Source organism: Girardinichthys multiradiatus, chromosome 11 (assembly GCF_021462225.1).
Source record: "Girardinichthys multiradiatus isolate DD_20200921_A chromosome 11, DD_fGirMul_XY1, whole genome shotgun sequence".
Taxonomy (NCBI): Eukaryota; Metazoa; Chordata; class Actinopteri; order Cyprinodontiformes; family Goodeidae; genus Girardinichthys; species Girardinichthys multiradiatus.
Window position 1 is genome coordinate 25,633,101 of NC_061804.1, and position 18,724 is coordinate 25,651,824.

Consider the following 18,724-nt stretch of genomic DNA (forward strand, 5'->3'; position numbering starts at 1 on the left):
TAAATCTGTTATGTATGTTTTGTTTAATAGGAGCATGGATTGAGGAGCAAGAGAGAGTGTCCTTTTTTCTGATACAATTTATTAAGATGTTATTTATGTCAAGACCCCTGTTTGCCTTTAAAAAATCAGCTGAAACGGTCCCTCAAACATTTATTGCCACAAACTTTAATATATCATATTTTATGTGATAAACCAACATAAAATAGTGCATAGTAGTGTAGGTGGAAGGAAAACCATGATTTTTAATATTTTTCACAACTAAAACTTTGAAAAGTGCAAGTGAATTCAACAAGCCCTCTTCTGACACCTATTGATAAAATTAATGCAACTTAACGCCTTCTGAATGAAGGCCTTAGAGATTAGAAAATATTATTGATCAAACAGCATAATGAAGACCAAAGAACAGAGCAGACAGGTCAAGAGGCCCTGGGTAACTCTGGAGGAGTTGCCATGCAAAATGTAACTCATAGAAGAACCACAGCTCAGGGAGAATCTATCAGCAGGACAATTATTCATAATGTAGTCCACAATCTGGGCTTTATAGAAGAGAGGCAAGAAGAAGGTTGGAAAAAAGCTATAACGAAGCAAACCATATAGTGGGCACAGCAAACATTTTAAAACGTGTATGGTGGAAAACTAAGCCAGAACCCACTATCCCCAAAAATAAATCATGCTGTGGGGATTTCTTTTAAAGCAGGGACAGGAAAAATTGAGGTTAATTTAAGGGAGTCCTGGAAGAATATCTGTTAGCTGCAAAAGACTCGAGACTGAGGCAGGGATTCACCTTCAGGCAGGACAACAACCAACGCTGAACTTACAGCCAGAGCTACAATGAAATGGATTAGATCAAAACATAACTACTAAAATGGCCCAGTCAAAGATCAGACCTAAACCAAGTCGAGGATCTTTGGCAACTCTTTACAATTCAGAAAAATATACACAGACACTCTCATTCCAAACTTACTGAGCTATTTGGCTTAAGCTGTAAGAACAGCAACATTTATTCTGCAAGTCGTTCACTTATGGGGAAAGGATAAAACTACTATACTTGACATTTCTAAACTAAATTTTCTTTTTTAGTCTATTGGATAGTGACTAAAACTAATCTAAAATAATAAATAAAAACAACTGGTCAGAAGGTCTAGAAACAGATTAAAAAAATTCCCTCCCCACATCTATGGACAGCACTATTTCTTTAAAGAGGACTTATGGTTATTTTTAGCTCTTTTTCTGACATACTGCTTTGCATGATTCACAACAGAAAAAAAGATCTTCTCCTGACCCTGTGTTCTGACCATGACTACTTTCTGCATGAAGTAGGCAACTTTAAATAGAAAACTGAAGGAAACAATCTGTTTCCCTTTCTAAAGAAAAAAGAAAAAACTGTTTCCAGATGGTAAAAAAATCACTTAAGAATTTAATATTTTCATATTAAGTCTAAAATTCTGAATATACTGTACATATATACACACATACAGAAAGGTACATGTACTTTTGTAAACATTTAATGTTGATTCAGATCATATCGTCCATTTTCTGGTGCCAAATGACAGAGTAGCAAAATCTGGAGGCTGTTTCTTATTTGTCCTTGAATAAAGAAGAAAAGAATCCCTTTCTTCCTTCACCCCTTACTCTCAAAGACTTGCTTCTTTGGAGTCCACCCATCTCCTCATTCTCTCTCTGGTCTTTCTTCTTCTTCTCCCCTTCCCTTTGCAGCACCTGTTGATTGATGACAAAGCGCATATCCTCCTGCAGACGGACACATTTGTAGATTTTAGAAAGTACTGATATGAGGTGTCATCCTTTAGAGCTTACACTACCTTACCAGAAGAAATTATAGTTACTTAATTTCATAAGAAACATCCAAATGTTGTTGAAATGTTAAAGATCTCAAAAAAGCTTCCCATCAAACTATTGTTACACCCACTTATCCTTGCAGGGTAGTGTGGGTTTGGTGCCTATCTCTGGTGGTCAGTGGGCGAGAGGCTGGGTACACCATGGACAGGATGCCAGTTCATCACATGGCAACACAGAAACACGCCGGACAAACTATCATGCACACCGGTCATACCAGAGGGTAATTAAGAGAGACCAATTAACCTAACAGTCATGTTTTTGACTGTGGGAGGAAGCTGGAGTACCTGGAGAGAACCCAGGCATGCATGGGGAGAACATGTAAAGTCCATGTCTAAACATCCTGGAATGGGATTGAAGCTAGGTCCTTCTTGCTGCTAGGAAAGAGTTGTAACAACTGTCAACGTGCAACACTACCTTTGATATAATTCATGCATTCATTTATTCACTTTATTTATTCACTGAATCATAGACTGAGCATTGCCACTGGGTAATTAGATATTTTATACAGGTCCTTCTCAAAATATTAGCATATTGTGATAAAGTTCATTATTTTCCATAATGTCATGATGAAAATTTAATTTTCATATATTTTAGATTCATTGCACACTAACTGAAATATTTCAGGTCTTTTATTGTCTTAATACAGATGATTTTGGCATACAGCTCATGAAAACCCAAAATTCCTATCTCACAAATTTAGCATATCATTAAAAGGGTCTCTAAACGAGCTATGAACCTAATCATCTGAATCAACGAGTTAACTCTAAACACCTGCAAAAGATTCCTGAGGCCTTTAAAACTCCCAGCCTGGTTCATCACTCAAAACCCCAATCATGGGTAAGACTGCTGACCTGACTGCTGTCCAGAAGGCCACTATTGACACCCTCAAGCAAGAAGGTAAGACACAGAAAGAAATTTCTGAACGAATAGGCTGTTCCCAGAGTGCTGTATCAAGGCACCTCAGTGGGAAGTCTGTGGGAAGGAAAAAGTGTGGCAGAAAACGCTGCACAACGAGAAGAGGTGACCGGACCCTGAGGAAGATTGTGGAGAAGGGCCGATTCTAGACCTTGGGGGACCTGCGGAAGCAGTGGACTGAGTCTGGAGTAGAAACATCCAGAGCCACCGTGCACAGGCGTGTGCAGGAAATGGGCTACAGGTGCCGCATTCCCCAGGTCAAGCCACTTTTGAACCAGACACAGCGGCAGAAGCGCCTGACCTGGGCTACAGAGAAGCAGCACTGGACTGTTGCTCAGTGGTCCAAAGTACTTTTTTCGGATGAAAGCAAATTCTGCATGTCATTCGGAAATCAAGGTGCCAGAGTCTGGAGGAAGACTGGGGAGAAGGAAATGCCAAAAGGCCAGAAGTCCAGTGTCAAGTACCCACAGTCAGTGATGGTCTGGGGTGCCGTGTCAGCTGCTGGTGTTGGTCCACTGTGTTTTATCAAGGGCAGGGTCAATGCAGCTAGCTATCAGGAGATTTTGGAGCACTTCATGCTTCCATCTGCTGAAAAGCTTTATGGAGATGAAGATTTCATTTTTCAGCATGACCTGGCACCTGCTCACAGTGCCAAAACCACTGGTAAATGGTTTACTGACCATGGTATCACTGTGCTCAATTGGCCTGCCAACTCTCCTGACCTGAACCCCATAGAGAATCTGTGGGATATTGTGAAGAGAACGTTGAAAGACTCAAAACCCAACACTCTGGATGAGCTAAAGGCCGCTATCAAAGCATCCTGGGCCTCCATAAGACCTCAGCAGTGCCACAGGCTGATTGCCTCCATGCCACGCCGCATTGAAGCAGTCATTTCTGCAAAAGGATTCCCGACCAAGTATTGAGTGCATAACTGTACATGATTATTTGAAGGTTGACGTTTTTTGTATTAAAAACACTTTTCTTTTATTGGTCGGATGAAATATGCTAATTTTGTGAGATATGAATTTTGGGTTTTCATGAGCTGTATGCCACAATCATCCGTATTAAGACAATAAAAGACCTGAAATATTTCAGTTAGTGTGCAATGAATCTAAAATATATGAATGTTAAATTTTCATCATGACATTATGGAAAATAATGAACTTTATCACAATATGCTAATATTTTGAGAAGGACCTGTACATCAAGTCATTTGTGAAACTGAGAGAAGAGAAATGCTTGGAGATTGCTGATGGCGTTCCTCAGGGATTGGTTTTGGGTCCTCCTTTGGGTACCAGATGGAACTATGCATTTATACACACACCCAAGGATGGACAGCAATTACTGTCATTTTGCAGATTGCATAAATATTTTTTGTTCTGAGTGGGGCTTACTAGTATGGAAGCATAGAGCTGTAAATACGCAAAAGAAGAACAGTATTTTGCTTAGGTGGCAAAATATTATTGCATTCAAGAGGGAAAAAATTTATTGCTCTAAGAATATCTTTTGGGCAATATCTGGTTATTACATGAGCTATATTACATTTTCAAAATAAAGTCTTCAATCAATCAACACCTTTATTCACAGACTCACCTGCCAGGCATCCAGCTCTTGGGACAGCACCGCTTTGTGTTTGATGGTGTTGAGAAGCTGCTGAGTCAGTGATTCTTTCTCCTGACGAACTTTGGCCAGTTCACTCTCCAGAGAGCTGGATATAAAATGTAAGAATGAGCCTTTAAATAGGTTTTTAGCCATCGAACTGAAAAAAAAAAAAGAAATTCTACTAAATCATGAAGGGGTTTATGTTTCAGCATCACCTGTAGCTCGGCTTCTCTGGGCTGCCTCTGAAGCCCCTTACTTCGTCCCTCAGAGACTCGAGCTCTTTTTGCTGAGACTGACGCTGCAAAGACACAAAATAATTCAAATTGAAGTTTCAGTTAATAGATTTTAGGAATATCAATATAAAAATAAATGTAAGAGTTATACATTTTTTTAAAAACATGCACATTCTATAATGGTTTCAAATTTGTATGTCAAGACAAAAATTTAACTTGATGTCTCAAAATTCATGCCCCCATCAAACACATATTACATTTGTTTTATTTAGCTCTTTTTACTGTCTTGTTTCATGTTCTATTGCTGGCCAACCCCAAATGATGCAATTTCCTCTACTCTAGAGATCTGATCTATTTAAATGAATGTTGAACTGGTATGTAGACTTTAACAGACCTCCTCCTTTAATGCTTGTATTTCTTCATCTTTGGCCTGCAGTGCTGAGGAGTGAGCCAGGAGAGCCTTTGTGGCCTATAAATCATATAGAGCATAAAATGTTTAAGCAGATTTTGTCATTATGTTGGGATCTATGCAAAGTTTCCAACAAAAATAAATTGTGGACACCAGTTAGTAGCAGGGGCTTTTAATTAAAGGAATGTGAGTAGAGGATCAGAATTAGCAGTCACTTGCTGGGTTAGACTGTAACGTTACCGCATGCCTGTTTCTCTAAGTACCTGTGATTGCTGAATTTCACTGAGTAGAGACAAAGGTCGAGTGTGCGTAGTGTCCAGGAGGCTGTCCTCTCCTAGTTTCAGAGCTTTTTGTTGTAAAGAGCGATTCAAGGTGCGTAACTCAAACACAACCCCCTGCTCCTGCTCTATCTACGTACACACACACACACACACACACACACACACACACACATACACACACACACAAACACACACACACACACAAACACACACACACACACACACACACATTATAAGAAATAAGCAGGAGGACCATGCAGGATTTGGAAGCAGCTGTGTTAGTTATTTCTGTTAGTAATCAGTAGTCGTATTAACATTAGGATTCTAATGCCTGATCCCCACCTCAGTTTCCTTCTCGGTCAGTTTAACGTGGAGCTCTGACAGTTTGTCCCTCAGTCCGTCTCTCTCCACACGGAGTCTCTGGCTGTCCTCCTCTGAAGCTTTTAGCTGTCTCTCCATGTGTGACAGCCGCTCCTGCAAAACTCTGTTCTGTATGAGAAGAATGGAGGGAGAATGGTCAATTTCCCATGACGGGTGTGATATAGAAAGTTGGATTATGTTTCTTCTAAACTTCTGAATATATTTGTATTTACTTTTGTACATCAAATGTAGGTGGTTAGAAACAATATTACCTATACTACAATACTATAATGTACATTATAGTGAGTTTTTGTTTTAAAATGTTATGTTTAAATGGGAATCAGCATAACGATGTAAAACAAATTTTGAAACAAATTGTTTTTGCAGCTTAAACCTCAGATCTCAAACTTGCACTGCAATACTCAGCTAACACCCTGCACCTATGTGGTAAATGGACATATTTCATGAACATTTTGACCTTCAGTCTTTACCGTACCAAATATACAAAGTGCATAGTTGTGTTGTGAAAATATTAATTGTCCCCTTATAGATTACTTCTGTTTTGCCACAGTCAAATGTTGCAGAACATCACAGTAATTGTACTATCAACAAATATAGCCGGTGTAAATATGGTTTTAAATAATGATTTCATTTATTAATTAAAAAAGCTAGCCAAACGAACCAGGGCCTATGTGAAAAGGTGATAACCCAGCTTTCTTATTCAATTTCACTAACCAAACCCAGACTTGACTGGGTAAAAAATGGAATTCATGGGAGAGCTCCAAGGCACCAGCCACCGCTGACCAAAAAGAACGTGGCTTTCTATTTGTTCAGCTGTGGTTGACTCACATTTGCCAGAAAAACATAGTGAACAACCCCAAGAAATTTGGGGAAACGTTCTGTGGACTGTGGTTTGCGTCCCAACACAAAGCTAACATATCTCTTTGCAAGAACAGTCAAACAGAGCAGTGGCAGTATGATGGTCTGTGGCTACTTTGCTGCTTCAGGACCTGTACGAATTTGGAACCATGAATTCTATCTTCTACTAGAAAATCCTAAAGGAGAGTATTTGGCCATCAGTTCTTGACCTTAAGCCTAATCGTTCCTGGACACTGAAAGCCCACCAGCAAGTCCATCTCTGAATGGCTTTAAAAAACATAAATGAAGGTTTTAGATTGATCTAATCAAACCCTGGACTTAATCTGATTTAGGTGTTGTGGCATCACTTTAAAAAGGCCGTTCTTGCCTAAAATTCTTCAGCGTAGCTCAAAAGAAATAATTCTGGAAATAAAAGTGGCAAAAGTGGCTCAACAACGATGGAAAAGACTTATTGACAGTCACTGCAAATGCGTGACGGCAGTTGTCGCCACTAAAGGTTATTAGGTTCAGGGGTCAATTATTTTCTTCCTTGAATTTACTCTAATCTTTGTCTTATAGTAATATTAGTTTGATGATCTGAAACATTTACCTGGGACAAAAAAGCAAAAACATGAGAAATCTGCAAGGGGCCAAATACTTTTTATACCACTGTACTTCTGCAACTCTAATAATACCTCAGCTTGCATATTTTCTAATTGTGTGTGGCTGATATTTCGGTTAAAAGATGACTCCTCCATCTCTTCGCTGAGGGCGCGGAGCTCAGTCCTCAGGGAGTGCTCCAGTGTTACTGCCTGGAAACGTGTGGGAGATGCAAAGCTGTGAAACTTGTTGGTCTGCATAGCGGCCAGAAAATGTTCATATGATGTGACTCAACACAGACAAAAACTATCCAACCTCAGCGAGCTGCTCCACCAGCCTCTGGTTGTGATTGGCCAACTGAGCCATCTGCTCGCTTTCATCTTTTCGCCGGTCCCGCCCCTCGCTGTGGTATTTCTCCAACTCAGCCCGCAGAGAAGCTAAATCTGCAGTGAGCTCTGACTCCTTCTGCCCAGACTCCAGTTCATTAATCTCCAGCTTCCTCTGCAGGACATGCTTCTCCTGCTGTAAAGCCTGAGACAAAAAACTGCACATTAACCAGCCTAATGGCATCATTAAGGAGTGTATAAATATTAGCAGAGTGAGCCTAAGGCAGGAGCGAACCAAACTACTGCGTAGGGCCCCCAAACCTTCAGGGGCCTCCAATTAATGACTGGATTTTAACACACTGTAGATCTAACATATGTATATTTGTATTTTTATATTTACGGTTTTAAGGAATTGCTAAGTTTACTTTGTAAGGGTGCAAAGAATAATCATTGTTTGATTTTTGTGTCTCCATAGGTACACTTTGATGCTACGAGTTTGATTTTTTTAGTCATGATTGATTTTAAACTCAGCTAATTAAACTCGGTCCCCTCTCCCAGATTCTACCAAATCTGTTCAAAAACACTGTTGGTGGTGGTGATGGTGATGTTTTCAACAGGAAGAGCGGCACCAAATCTGTAGACAAGTTGGAGTTAGATTTCCTGTGTGTTTCTTGTGTGCTTCCATAATTAGGTTTTTTTTTGTTTTGTTTTTACATAATTTACTTTTATTCCTTTGAGTCCTTTTTGTCTTATTGTTTTTATATACTAAATTAGGTATAGCCAAGAAAAAATAGGCATAGGAAAATCCAGAGCTATATTCCAGTTTTTGGATGGTCTATTTTAGAGTGGAGCAGAAATCATGCACAATAACAGCAGTGTGGATCTATACTGATTTACTGTCTCTTAAACAAATAATAGATAAAAGATTTCTACACGTGGCAATTCGACCTGACAGCTGAATTAAACAAAAAATAGCCACGTGAAATTTTATTTCCCAAGAGAATTTGCAATGTAGTATTAATTTAAAAATATATATTTTTAAAAAACTTAAATAATATTACTAATACTTGGTCAAACATTTGGTGAGTAGAGGAGAGGCATGACTAAAATCTCCTGAAAGTCCTGAATGTATTTTGGTGTTTTGTTTGCAGCCAACTTTACAACTGAACTGATGAGGTTAGATGCAGCATTGGAAGGTTAATAGAGTGAACTCTTTAAGTTGCAGGCACAAGGAGAAACCTGCACCCAGGGCCAGGTTTAGGGGAATGTGTGGTGCCTGGCCTATTTTGCTACAAGTTTCTTTTGCCTTTGCAAATTACAATACATTGGGATTTTGATACATATTAATTTCAAAGTTTTTTTTTAGACCGTGATCATACCAAATTAGAGAACGTCGTTGGGGGGGGGTGCATGCTAACGACATTCCTTAGCAATGTTGTCCTGCAGCAAGAAGGTCCCTTGGCCTCTTGTCCAAATGTTTAAACTTGAATCAAACTGCAGCACTCATTTCTCTGTAGTGGAGTCCTGTGCAGTTAAGTGCATTCGATATTGTTTTGTGAAAACTGTTTTGCTTATTCCAGGTCTTTCGGAAACTCTGTGCGAGTAACACTCAAACAATGGCTGTGATCATTTTTTTTCACCTTTCTGATTATAGCCATTTTGTAGAATAAATTGGCAGTAAGAAAGCTTTTTATAGACAATCAATTAGGACTAAATTATTAACTGACAATGACAGGTTGTATAACTGCTTTTAAATAGCGACAGATTTTAGCCATTTTCCCGGCTCAAAGGCTCTCTGCAGTTTATTTTCTTTATCTATTTTTGCAAATAACTACAGTGGGGAGAAGAACTATTTGATACACTGCTGATGTTGCAAAACATGTAGAAGTTGTTAATTTTTACCATAGGTACTCTTCAACTGTGAGTCACAGAATCTAAAGCAAAAATCCTGGCAAGTGGATTCCTGGAAACTTATGTGAATTTCATGCCAATTGCCTCATTAAAAATATATTTACTGAGAAAAACAGTAACATGCTCAGTTGTTTTTCAACAGTATGGTTAGGGGTAAGAATGTAGGTTTTACTTCATTTACCCAGATACAGCATCCAAACTAGTGTTTAAATGCTCATTCAATGTTTTCATAAAAGTTAAGTTTAGTGAAGAAATCTGAAGAAGATGCCATAACACAACACGTTGCTACTGTTGCAGCAAGCTTCCATTCCAGACATATTTGTCACCATTGGGGGATTATCATTCAGTAACCACAATTTCTATTTTCATAGATGGACTAACCCTAAACAATAAATTTTATGATTAATGGACCAGCAGGTTAAACCTATTACATGTTCTTTTTTATTTTACCATAAAATAGCCCCAAGCTGTTATCTCCTTACCTCTGCCTCTCTCTCTCTCTGCTGTAGAGTTTCTGCCAGCTCCTCATTCTTCTCCAGCAAAGCCTGTCCCAGCTCTGCAGCCAGTATCAGGTCTGTCTCTATTGCTCCCCCGCCACCCTCACCGCTGGCGGGGGACGAGGTTGACTGTAGAGCAAAGGACAGAGATACCGAGGAGGAAGAGGAGAGAGGAAAGAAGGAGTCCTCCAGACTAGGCGAGGGAAGGCTATCTTTCCTGGGAGTGAACATGACTGAAACTTGTTAGCTTGTAGGCATTAGTGTGAAACCATCACTTCCTTGGCTGTTGGATGATTTCTCCAGAGTCAAACAGGTGCATGAGGAACACCCATGCCTTATGCTTTCATTGAGTTTCCCACTGCAGTCCTCAAAGGCCTTGATGCTGCAATCATCAAAAGCTTCTGAGAAATCTGTAACAGCAAGAAAACTATGTGGAAAATCTTAGAACGACTTAGCATGACGGGTTGTTTTCCGGTGATATTATCTAACAGCTTTACACAAGGAGGTCTTTTGTCTGACTGGTGATTTGGTTTCTCTGACTGAAAAACCAGCTCCTCTATTTTCATTGTTCTTGCTCCCCTCCCTAAATTCCACAGGCAATGTAAGCAGAGCGTTTCAAACCCAAGGTTTAAGGAAATATAAAGGTTTCAGAAACATTATGAACATAAAAGACTTTATATATTCCATGTTTTTCTAATACAAATTTCATCCAAAACACTTGCCTTCTGAGGTCATCCTGTCAATTCTTTGACATAACACTCTCCTGTTAAAGCCATTAAACCAATACATTGTCCAAACTTAGTTTAAAACTTACTGTAGTGTGTGAAATTATTCAAATCAGAAGATCCGACAGATACCAACTTAATCTGGCTAAAAGAAGTAGAAACAGGTCTGTCTTACCTGACGGTTCCCAGTCAACTCTGGTCGACAAGAACAGTCTTCCTGTTTGGTGTTTTGTGTTTCTGTGTGTGTGCATGTTTTGTCTGTGTGTCTGGGAGTATTTGCGCAGGAGAGGCTTAGCTGGTTTCCTTGGCAGTGGAAACATACAGTATGTAAAAACAAGCTGAGGGCCACACCTCCTCCAGAGTTACAAAGGTGTAAAGGAAACATGCAGAGAGTCCGATGAAGCAGATACTACTTGGACATCTAGTGGTTGAGCAGGGATGTTAAAAGGCAGATTAACTTTGAGGAAGTTGCTGCCTGAATATTCTGCAGTCTGGAGTTCTGGTAAAGAGGGATAGAAAGAGATTAGGACACAAGGAGGGGTCTGTCAGCTGCAGCTGCCAACCCCTCCTCCTCCTCCTCCTATCCCGTTTACCTGCTTAGAATGTTTCAAAGGAGCTCTCTGTTCATTTATGAGGAAAGGGGCAGGGAGAGTGTACAAGAAAGGGCAATTGACATTCCACATTCCTTCACGAGTCAGCAAGCAGAAAAAAGTGGAATACAAAGCAAAGCAGGACCCTCATCAATCATAAACAACTCTTTGTTTTAGTAGGTGTTTTCTGCATGCTGAAATGGCTTTCAGACTCTTCTTTGCTCTCTCTGTGATGCTTTTCCTGGCAGCCGGAGAAGCTGGAAAGCAGATGCCCAAACTATCAAATAAGAAACTCTGCGCTGACTCAGAATGCAGTCGTAAGTACCAACACCTTCTGTTTCTTCCTTGCTTATGTTACCAATTATATTATTTAACAACTAGAACAGATGAGAGATCAATGCTGAGTTTTCAATAAAATGTGCATATAGATGAAACAAATACTATTGTATCTTAATGGATTAAATGAGAAGGATTTAGTTACACTTATGTACACGCAATATTCAATGTCTCAGAAAATTCAAACACTACGTAAGGCTAAACAAAACGTAATAAAAATGTTATAGCAATATTATTGTCTACAGAATCATATGGAAGATTGCTGATTTGACACTTGTCTAGCAGTCACTGACAACCTCCATGAGGAGGGTAAGATAAAAAAGGTCATGGACAAAAAGGCTGTCAGTTCACATATTGTTGTATCCAGGCACATGAATGAATAGTTGGATAGAAGAAAGAAAGGTGGCAGAAAAAGGTGCACAAGCAACAGAAATAAAGCACTAAAAGTACTGTAAAATGAGGCCCATTCACTGGTGTAGGAGAGATTCGCAAAGCGAGGATTGCAGCTCGAGTCAGCTTCAAGACCTACCAAACACAGGCATGTCTAGGGACTTAGTGACAACTGCTGGATTCATGGATCTAGACAGGGCCAACAGGGGCCAGTGCCCCTGTAGAACTGGTCCTAGCCCCTGTTATGGCCCCTGTACTGGAGACATAATACAAAATCAATTCCCTATGATCACATGAGGAGGCACAGAAACCGTTACTGATTGGTCCTTTGGAACAAGTTAAGTTTTACTTTAATAACAAATAAAAAATTAAGGTGTTTAACTTTTAGCTTCAGCCGTATTGAGACAGGGTCACAGTTTTTATCTGCTATATCATTGGTCTGCAACCTGCAGATATATTAAGTGAGCCACAAGTGGTTATGTGGCTCACTTAATATATTAGACATATTATTCCGGCAGGACCTGGCACCTGCCCACACAGCAAAAAGTTCCAAAACCAAAACCCCAACTAGGCCTGCACAGTGACGCAGTGGTTACCACTGTTTTCCTGCAGCAAGAAGGGTCCTGGGTTCCACTCCCGCCCAGGGGTCTTTCTGCATAGAGTTTACATGTTTCACTTGTGCATGCGTGGGTTCTCTTCAGGTACTCTGGCTTCCTCCCACAGTCCAAAAACATGACTGTTAGGTTAATTGGTCTCTCTAAAATTGCCTTTAGGTGTGTATGGTTGTTTGTCCTGTTTGTCTCTGTGTTGCCCTGCGATGGACTGGTGACCTGTCCAGGGTGTACCCCGCCTCTCACCTGTAGACCGCTGGAGATAGACACCAGTGACCTGTATGGGAGAAGTGGGTATAGAAAATGGATGGATAGAGCACCAACTAAGTATTAGGTGGATATACTGCACAGACTATAGATGTACTTTCAGTAGGTTCACAGTTTTGTATTAGTCTGTTGTAATGTTCAAATTGTTTGACAAAAGTAATCCTTAATCATCAAAGTTAACAGAAATAAAAACTTGAAACATATCCCTCTGTGTGTAAGAAGTCAATATTTTTTTATTTTTTGTATGTAATTACTAAAATAAAATGATTTTAATTTTTTAGAAGTAATATCACTATTACAGACCTGAAAATCTAACACAGTCATCCAAACCCCCACAAATCACACTATATTCTTACACAGATCCAATCCTGATGGCCCGCGCGCTGCAGGACTACTACCCTGGAGACTGCAGGTTCATCCCTATCCGACAGGGGCAGCTCGTCTATGTTTATGCAATGCTGAAAGACAGAGGGAATCTCTTCTGGGCTGGCAGTGTGAGCAAAACAAAACATATTCGCAAAATGAATTGTAACCTTAATATACAGCATTCATACTTCTTGAACATCACATTACAACCACAAGTACACATCATTCCAGCATTTTATTAGGATTTAATGTGACTGACCAACGCAAAATAGTAGTTAATGAAAATCTGAGAACTTACTTTGTATTCAGCCTTCCTTTTCCTGATATTTCTAAAGGAAATTCAGTGCTAGCAAATATCTTCAAAAGTCACTTGATAACTAAATAGAGGCCCTCTGTGCAATATTATCTCAATATACAGCTGTGGAGGCCTCAGAGGTTTGCTAGAGAACATTGGTGAACAATCACCATCACGAAGGAACACAGCCTGCAGATCTCAGCATAATTAATAAAAAAAAACACTACCTCAAGTGACAATAAAGCATTGATTGCATATCAGGGTTGCTTTTACCTTGCAGGAGCAGCTGTCTTGAAACTGTGGACAAAAGTTTAGTAAATGTAATCTAAGACAGGATAATATTCAAAGAAAAAAAGCATAAACAGAAGAAATCTGTGCAGAGTCAAATACTTCCTCACAAGACTGTAGGTGACTGTATCATGCAAAAAGGTGGAGAATAAAAACAGTCAAATTCTGCTTCTATAATATTAACCTAGTAAACAACAAAATATTTCAATCAAAAATAAGGACTTAAATAAACTGTAATGCAAAAAACATTTAAAACATCAAGGATTCAGACTAATTAATCACTCATACAAAACAAATTATTCGCAAGTCGCAAACCTGACTTGTGTTACAGTTAAGAGGCTCTTGGGGGCCCCCTGCTGGTTAAGAAGCCCTAATTAGGGTGCACAGCTGCTTAGCTCGTTTGTGCCTTGGGCCAGGTCTGTATCCATCGGTGCTGTGTCCCCCTTTATGTTACATGACAAATCAATGAACATACCAAATTAACTTGTTTATTTAGGCCTAAAGAAGAAATGGCTCCTGGTAATCATAAAAATTATTGTGCTGGACTCATTTTAAAAGATATACACCTCATATACACCTAAATGAGTCCACATTGTAAATAAATATTTAAATAAAGTATTAATCACTAAAATCTGATTTTAGGGATATAGATGCTGTACAGAACAGAATGAACAACCAAGGGGGAAGCAACCAGTTAGCATGTCTAGGTCCAAAGTTCTCAAACTGCGGTACCACTGGTGGTATTTGGGTTGCAGAAGACATTTTGGTATTATTTCCAAGGTAAAATAGATTTTTATCAACTGCAATGTTAAGTTAAAAAGATAAGTTATTCAAGCAAATTCTTCTGTGGCTCATCAGAATCAGTCTTTCTCTCCATATAAACTGAAGCAGACAAAAGTGAACCAAGAACAAGTGCTAAGGTCAATTTATGACATGTGAGATTTGCTAAATCATTTGCTTGACAAGGCTAGCTACTATTAGCAGTGGAACCTAATAATATGTGTGGCCAAAACCACCGCTGGTTTTAGCTATAAGTAATATTTTGCACTTGCATACAACTATGTAAGTGAAAGATTGAACTAGACACAAATCACCAGAAGTACAAATAACTACTTTTTATATGAAATACCACTACATTTTAAATACAAGGAAGCTGTATTGGATTTTGAGGTAGAGGTTGCTTATTAATTATAACTTTCCTGCTTCAATTCTGACTTCAAGAGAACTCTCTGTTTATTTTTCCACCTTTAAACTTGGAGATTTACATTTCTGAGTAAAAACAGAACTAATGTTTGAACCGCATCCTTCAACAAGTCATGCAGGGCTAATGGACAGTAATTATTTGTTGTTTTTTTGTGACAGCACACAAAAAAGTAAAAACGTCCTGTTGTTTTGCTGCAGTAAAATGCCCCTCAAGACTGTGGTACTCAGACAACCAGAAGTTTATTGAGATGGAGCATGTAGTAAAAAGTTTGAGAAGCACTAATCTAGATATTTTGTTACTGCAGGTACAAAACACATATTATGGAGACCAGGAGGCTCGCATTGGTCACTTCCCCAGTAGCGTTGTGGAGGAAACACATGCTCTCATGCCTGCAACCACTGAAGTTAAAACAACTGTAAGTGAACCAACAGTTCTGTGCCTATGCATAAATGTATCTATGTTGTGAAACCTTCTTTTAATTTCACTGCTTTTCTTTTTTTAATCCAGAACTGGGACTTCTACTGCAACTGATGCTGAATGGACACATCCACACACACATGCTTATTCTAACATAAAATTATTGTTTAATCCACGTTAGCTCAAATCTGCATCTAAAGAGAAAAAAAAATCATATAACGACTTGTATGGGAATCTGCAGTTGTATTCTGGTAGCCTTGTCAGATAGATGCTTTGATTGTTATTTTCCTCTACTTCTTATATGTCAAACCATGGCTTCTTCTCTCATGCTTTTGCGTAATCTTATTTGGTATTTCAGTGAAAATTTGCCCCCAACTTCACACAACAGGATAATAGGATTTTATGTCAAAATGAAATGAAAAGAGACATTAATAATTATTTTGTCTTTTCTGTATTAAAAAGACAATGTAATCATTCTTAAATAAATTAGAAGATAATTTTCCCGTGTCTGTGACACATTGGCATTCTGCACTTTCAGTTTTACAGATAATAAAAACTGGGAACATATTTTTCCTGTTGATTGTACTAAAAGCATTGTGACCGACAAGCAATGATAGTCATTAAAAAATAATGCAAAAAAAAAAAAAAGAAATCAGCAACTAAGCTAAACCTGCATGTTATTTGGGGGTGATCTTTGCAAGAGAATTTACCTCATTATGCTACATGTTCTTTGTTGTAGCACCCTTTAAGATAGTGAAACATACTTGTTTAAATGGACGTCATTTTCGTTTTACCTTGTTATGCTAAGAAGTTTATATAGGCCACCTGGATTTATAAAATTGTTGAAAGAAGTGCTATGTGAGAATTTTCTGCCCCTTTTTCCAAGGCAAGGTCAACTTTCAGTATCTGCCAGTAAATCAGTGTGTTTTTGACCCTTGCAAAAATTAGCAAAACAAACAAGCAAAAAAAAAAAAAAAAACTCTTGCAAAATCCTCTTGGGGTTGAAGTGATGGCAATAAAAGGGTTGAAATTTTATAAATTACTTATCTGTCTGAAACAAGAAAGCAGCTTGAATCTTGAACCTCTGCTGTTGTGTGAAGTTATATTTTCAAGAGAAAAAGGCGTAAAATAAAAATACACGTTTGAGTTTAATTATTTATTCTAAATCTTGTTTTCTGTGTTAATATGCCAGATGTTATAGCCAGCTTAACAGTAATAATAGAGTGTTGGATTTACAAGTAAAAATGCACTCACTGTCCAATAAAGTACTTATAGACAAGCAATCAGAAAAACAGTGCCTCCTGTGCTCGTCCTTTACACGGCAACCTACTCCTCTCTACTTATTCTTCATCTGTCGCTCTCTCCACTCGCCCCTAAGTCTTACTGTGGCTTTTTGAATAAACAAACAAACAAAACAAAAAAAAGCCATCAAGCGCTCCTACGGATGTTGCTCCTCCTCACTTACAGAAACCCACGCCGTTATCCCACTAAAAACAGAGCACAGATGGCATTTTACTAATAAGTCTGATAATGTTAGTCTCAGACAGGAATTTGCCAAGCTGTCTTGCTTTTCCCCTCCTTCCATTAGAGTGAATAGGCTTTCCAAGGTTAGAATTTGGTCTCCTAAATGCAGCGCTTTCTCAGGCTTTGTGCGATATTCACACACCTGGTAAACGAGAGGAATATATTTGGTAAAATTTAGGTAAATGCATGGATGTATTTGATAGGACTATGATAAGAAGATGCATTATCTGGAGCTTAATATCGTGCACATAAAACTCACATGTAATGACAGACAGATGTTGTGCAACCTCCAAATCTGTTCCAGAGGTTACTGTTTTCTAAAGCCTCAGTGGTTAGGAGTTAGGAGTTAACAGGTTAGGCGTGTATCTTTTTTTTTTACTTGCCTGACCTATTGTGTGACCCAAAATGCCAATATCTAAACAAGTAGTAGTAGGTTAGTATCAGTTTCAGGGCTGTCAGATTGCTCTACATTTTTTGCTTCTGTGTGCCATTTTCAAAGGAGATGGGAATGTTGCAGTCTGGTCCGGGAGATGACCGCGGCGCTGTGATTGTCAGGATGCCGTCAGACGACAGATTGGAGGTGATGTCGGCCCCTATCACACCAGAAGGAAGCCTGTACTTCCTCAGAAACTCTCTCGACACAAAGCCGTGATCAATCTGAAAGCAGAATTAGTTGTTGATTAGAAAAGTTGCAGCTTGCAGTTTTAACGGATCTCTGCAGCCTCTCCTGACCTGTCTGTCCTCGTGTTTGGCGAGCACGGTGATGAACTCGTTGCTTACATTGACGGACAGCTCACCGAGGGAGAAATGCTTCACATCCAGATAAATAACAAAGCGGTCCCTTTCCATCCTCATCTGTGCAGAAATTTATTAGAAGTAGCAAGTTGCTATATTCATCTCAATGCAATATTATCTCAAGCTCTTAGGACTCTGACTTAACATATTTCAAAAAGGTGATGTGAAATACAGAGATACTAACTTGAAAGGATTGAATTAGTATCATTAAAAGGTGAACTAAACAGCACCTTACCTCACTGTGTCCATTTTCCGGCCAGTTGAACCAGCGCATGAATGAAGGCCGCATAAAGGGGAAAGACCAGGAGAACGGCCACATCAGTGGCCAGTCAGCGAGAGGTTCTGCCAAAGAGAGGTCAGACAACCGGCTTGGGAAGCCACGGCGGTACCAGGGGTACTGAATGGGAATATCCATAGTTGAAGTCGGAGAAGGTTGTTAGCTCAGAGCTGGTCTAACTTGGCTTAAGATGGGTGCAGCTCAATTGTGCCACACTGCATTTATAGGCCTTTCCCTCCCAACCCATCCAGTACTCCCTAACCTCCCATGCCAACACTAGCAATGAAACTGAGCCAAGAGGCTGATCTCTCTGGAACAATGAAGTCTGCTGTTTGTCCCTCCATCACCCTCACTGTTTCCTCTGTCTTTTTGTTGTCTTTCCCTCTCCCCCTGTTTCTCTCTCGCCATGTTTCTCTCTCTCAGTCATGAGGGGACACTGGCTGGAAATATTGCTGATACTTCCAAGCTTATGCCCCAGGAAATACCCCTGCCTGGAGTATTGTTTGGGGAATAGCTTACAGAGCATTAGCCAGTGGTGCTCCATGTGCCAGAAGCTTAGATCTGTGTGTAGAATGGATGTAGGGCTGAATGGGAACTGATGAGTCTGTGTGGGACGGCATTAGATGAGACTTTATCTTCATATAATTTTACCATTATCTCAGATTTAAAAGACGAATCCCTTCCCATTGGTTGTGCCAATTAAAAGGTATTTGTCTTTCAACAGATTTTTTCTATTTTTGCAGCAGTTATTGTCTTGTCTTACTTATCAAACCAATTTTAACCTCAGACA

General features: G+C 39.3%; 3 protein-coding genes across 4 annotated transcripts; 1 reads left to right on the forward strand and 2 right to left on the reverse strand.

Annotated features, from left to right (window-relative positions):
- Nucleotides 1-59: 59 nt before the first annotated feature.
- Nucleotides 60-11,054, reverse strand: bicdl2 (BICD family like cargo adaptor 2). Of its 2 annotated transcripts, XM_047378606.1 has the most exons (10): nt 10,750-11,054; nt 9,835-10,259; nt 7,431-7,646; nt 7,211-7,327; nt 5,640-5,786; nt 5,280-5,426; nt 5,002-5,076; nt 4,590-4,672; nt 4,366-4,480; nt 60-1,749 (listed from the first exon to the last, which is right to left on the reverse strand). In XM_047378606.1, exons 2-10 carry the CDS (start codon nt 10,078-10,080, stop codon nt 1,579-1,581), a joined length of 1,317 nt encoding a protein of 438 aa, XP_047234562.1. In that variant the 5' UTR covers nt 10,081-10,259; nt 10,750-11,054; the 3' UTR covers nt 60-1,578. The 2 variants fall into 2 exon arrangements, with proteins under 2 accessions (XP_047234562.1, XP_047234563.1); XM_047378607.1 differs by lacking the exon at nt 5,280-5,426.
- A 159-nt stretch (nt 11,055-11,213) lies between these two features.
- On the forward strand, nt 11,214-16,630 carry mia (MIA SH3 domain containing). The gene is made up of 4 exons (XM_047378611.1): nt 11,214-11,481; nt 13,129-13,262; nt 15,226-15,336; nt 15,429-16,630. The coding sequence occupies exons 1-4, from the start codon at nt 11,364-11,366 to the stop codon at nt 15,450-15,452; spliced, it is 387 nt and encodes a 128-aa protein (XP_047234567.1). The 5' UTR covers nt 11,214-11,363; the 3' UTR covers nt 15,453-16,630.
- Nucleotides 16,480-18,276, reverse strand: LOC124876101 (alpha-crystallin B chain-like). The gene is made up of 3 exons (XM_047378610.1): nt 17,893-18,276; nt 17,595-17,717; nt 16,480-17,519 (listed from the first exon to the last, which is right to left on the reverse strand). Exons 1-3 carry the CDS (start codon nt 18,070-18,072, stop codon nt 17,328-17,330), a joined length of 495 nt encoding a protein of 164 aa, XP_047234566.1. The 5' UTR covers nt 18,073-18,276; the 3' UTR covers nt 16,480-17,327.
- Nucleotides 18,277-18,724: the final 448 nt, after the last annotated feature.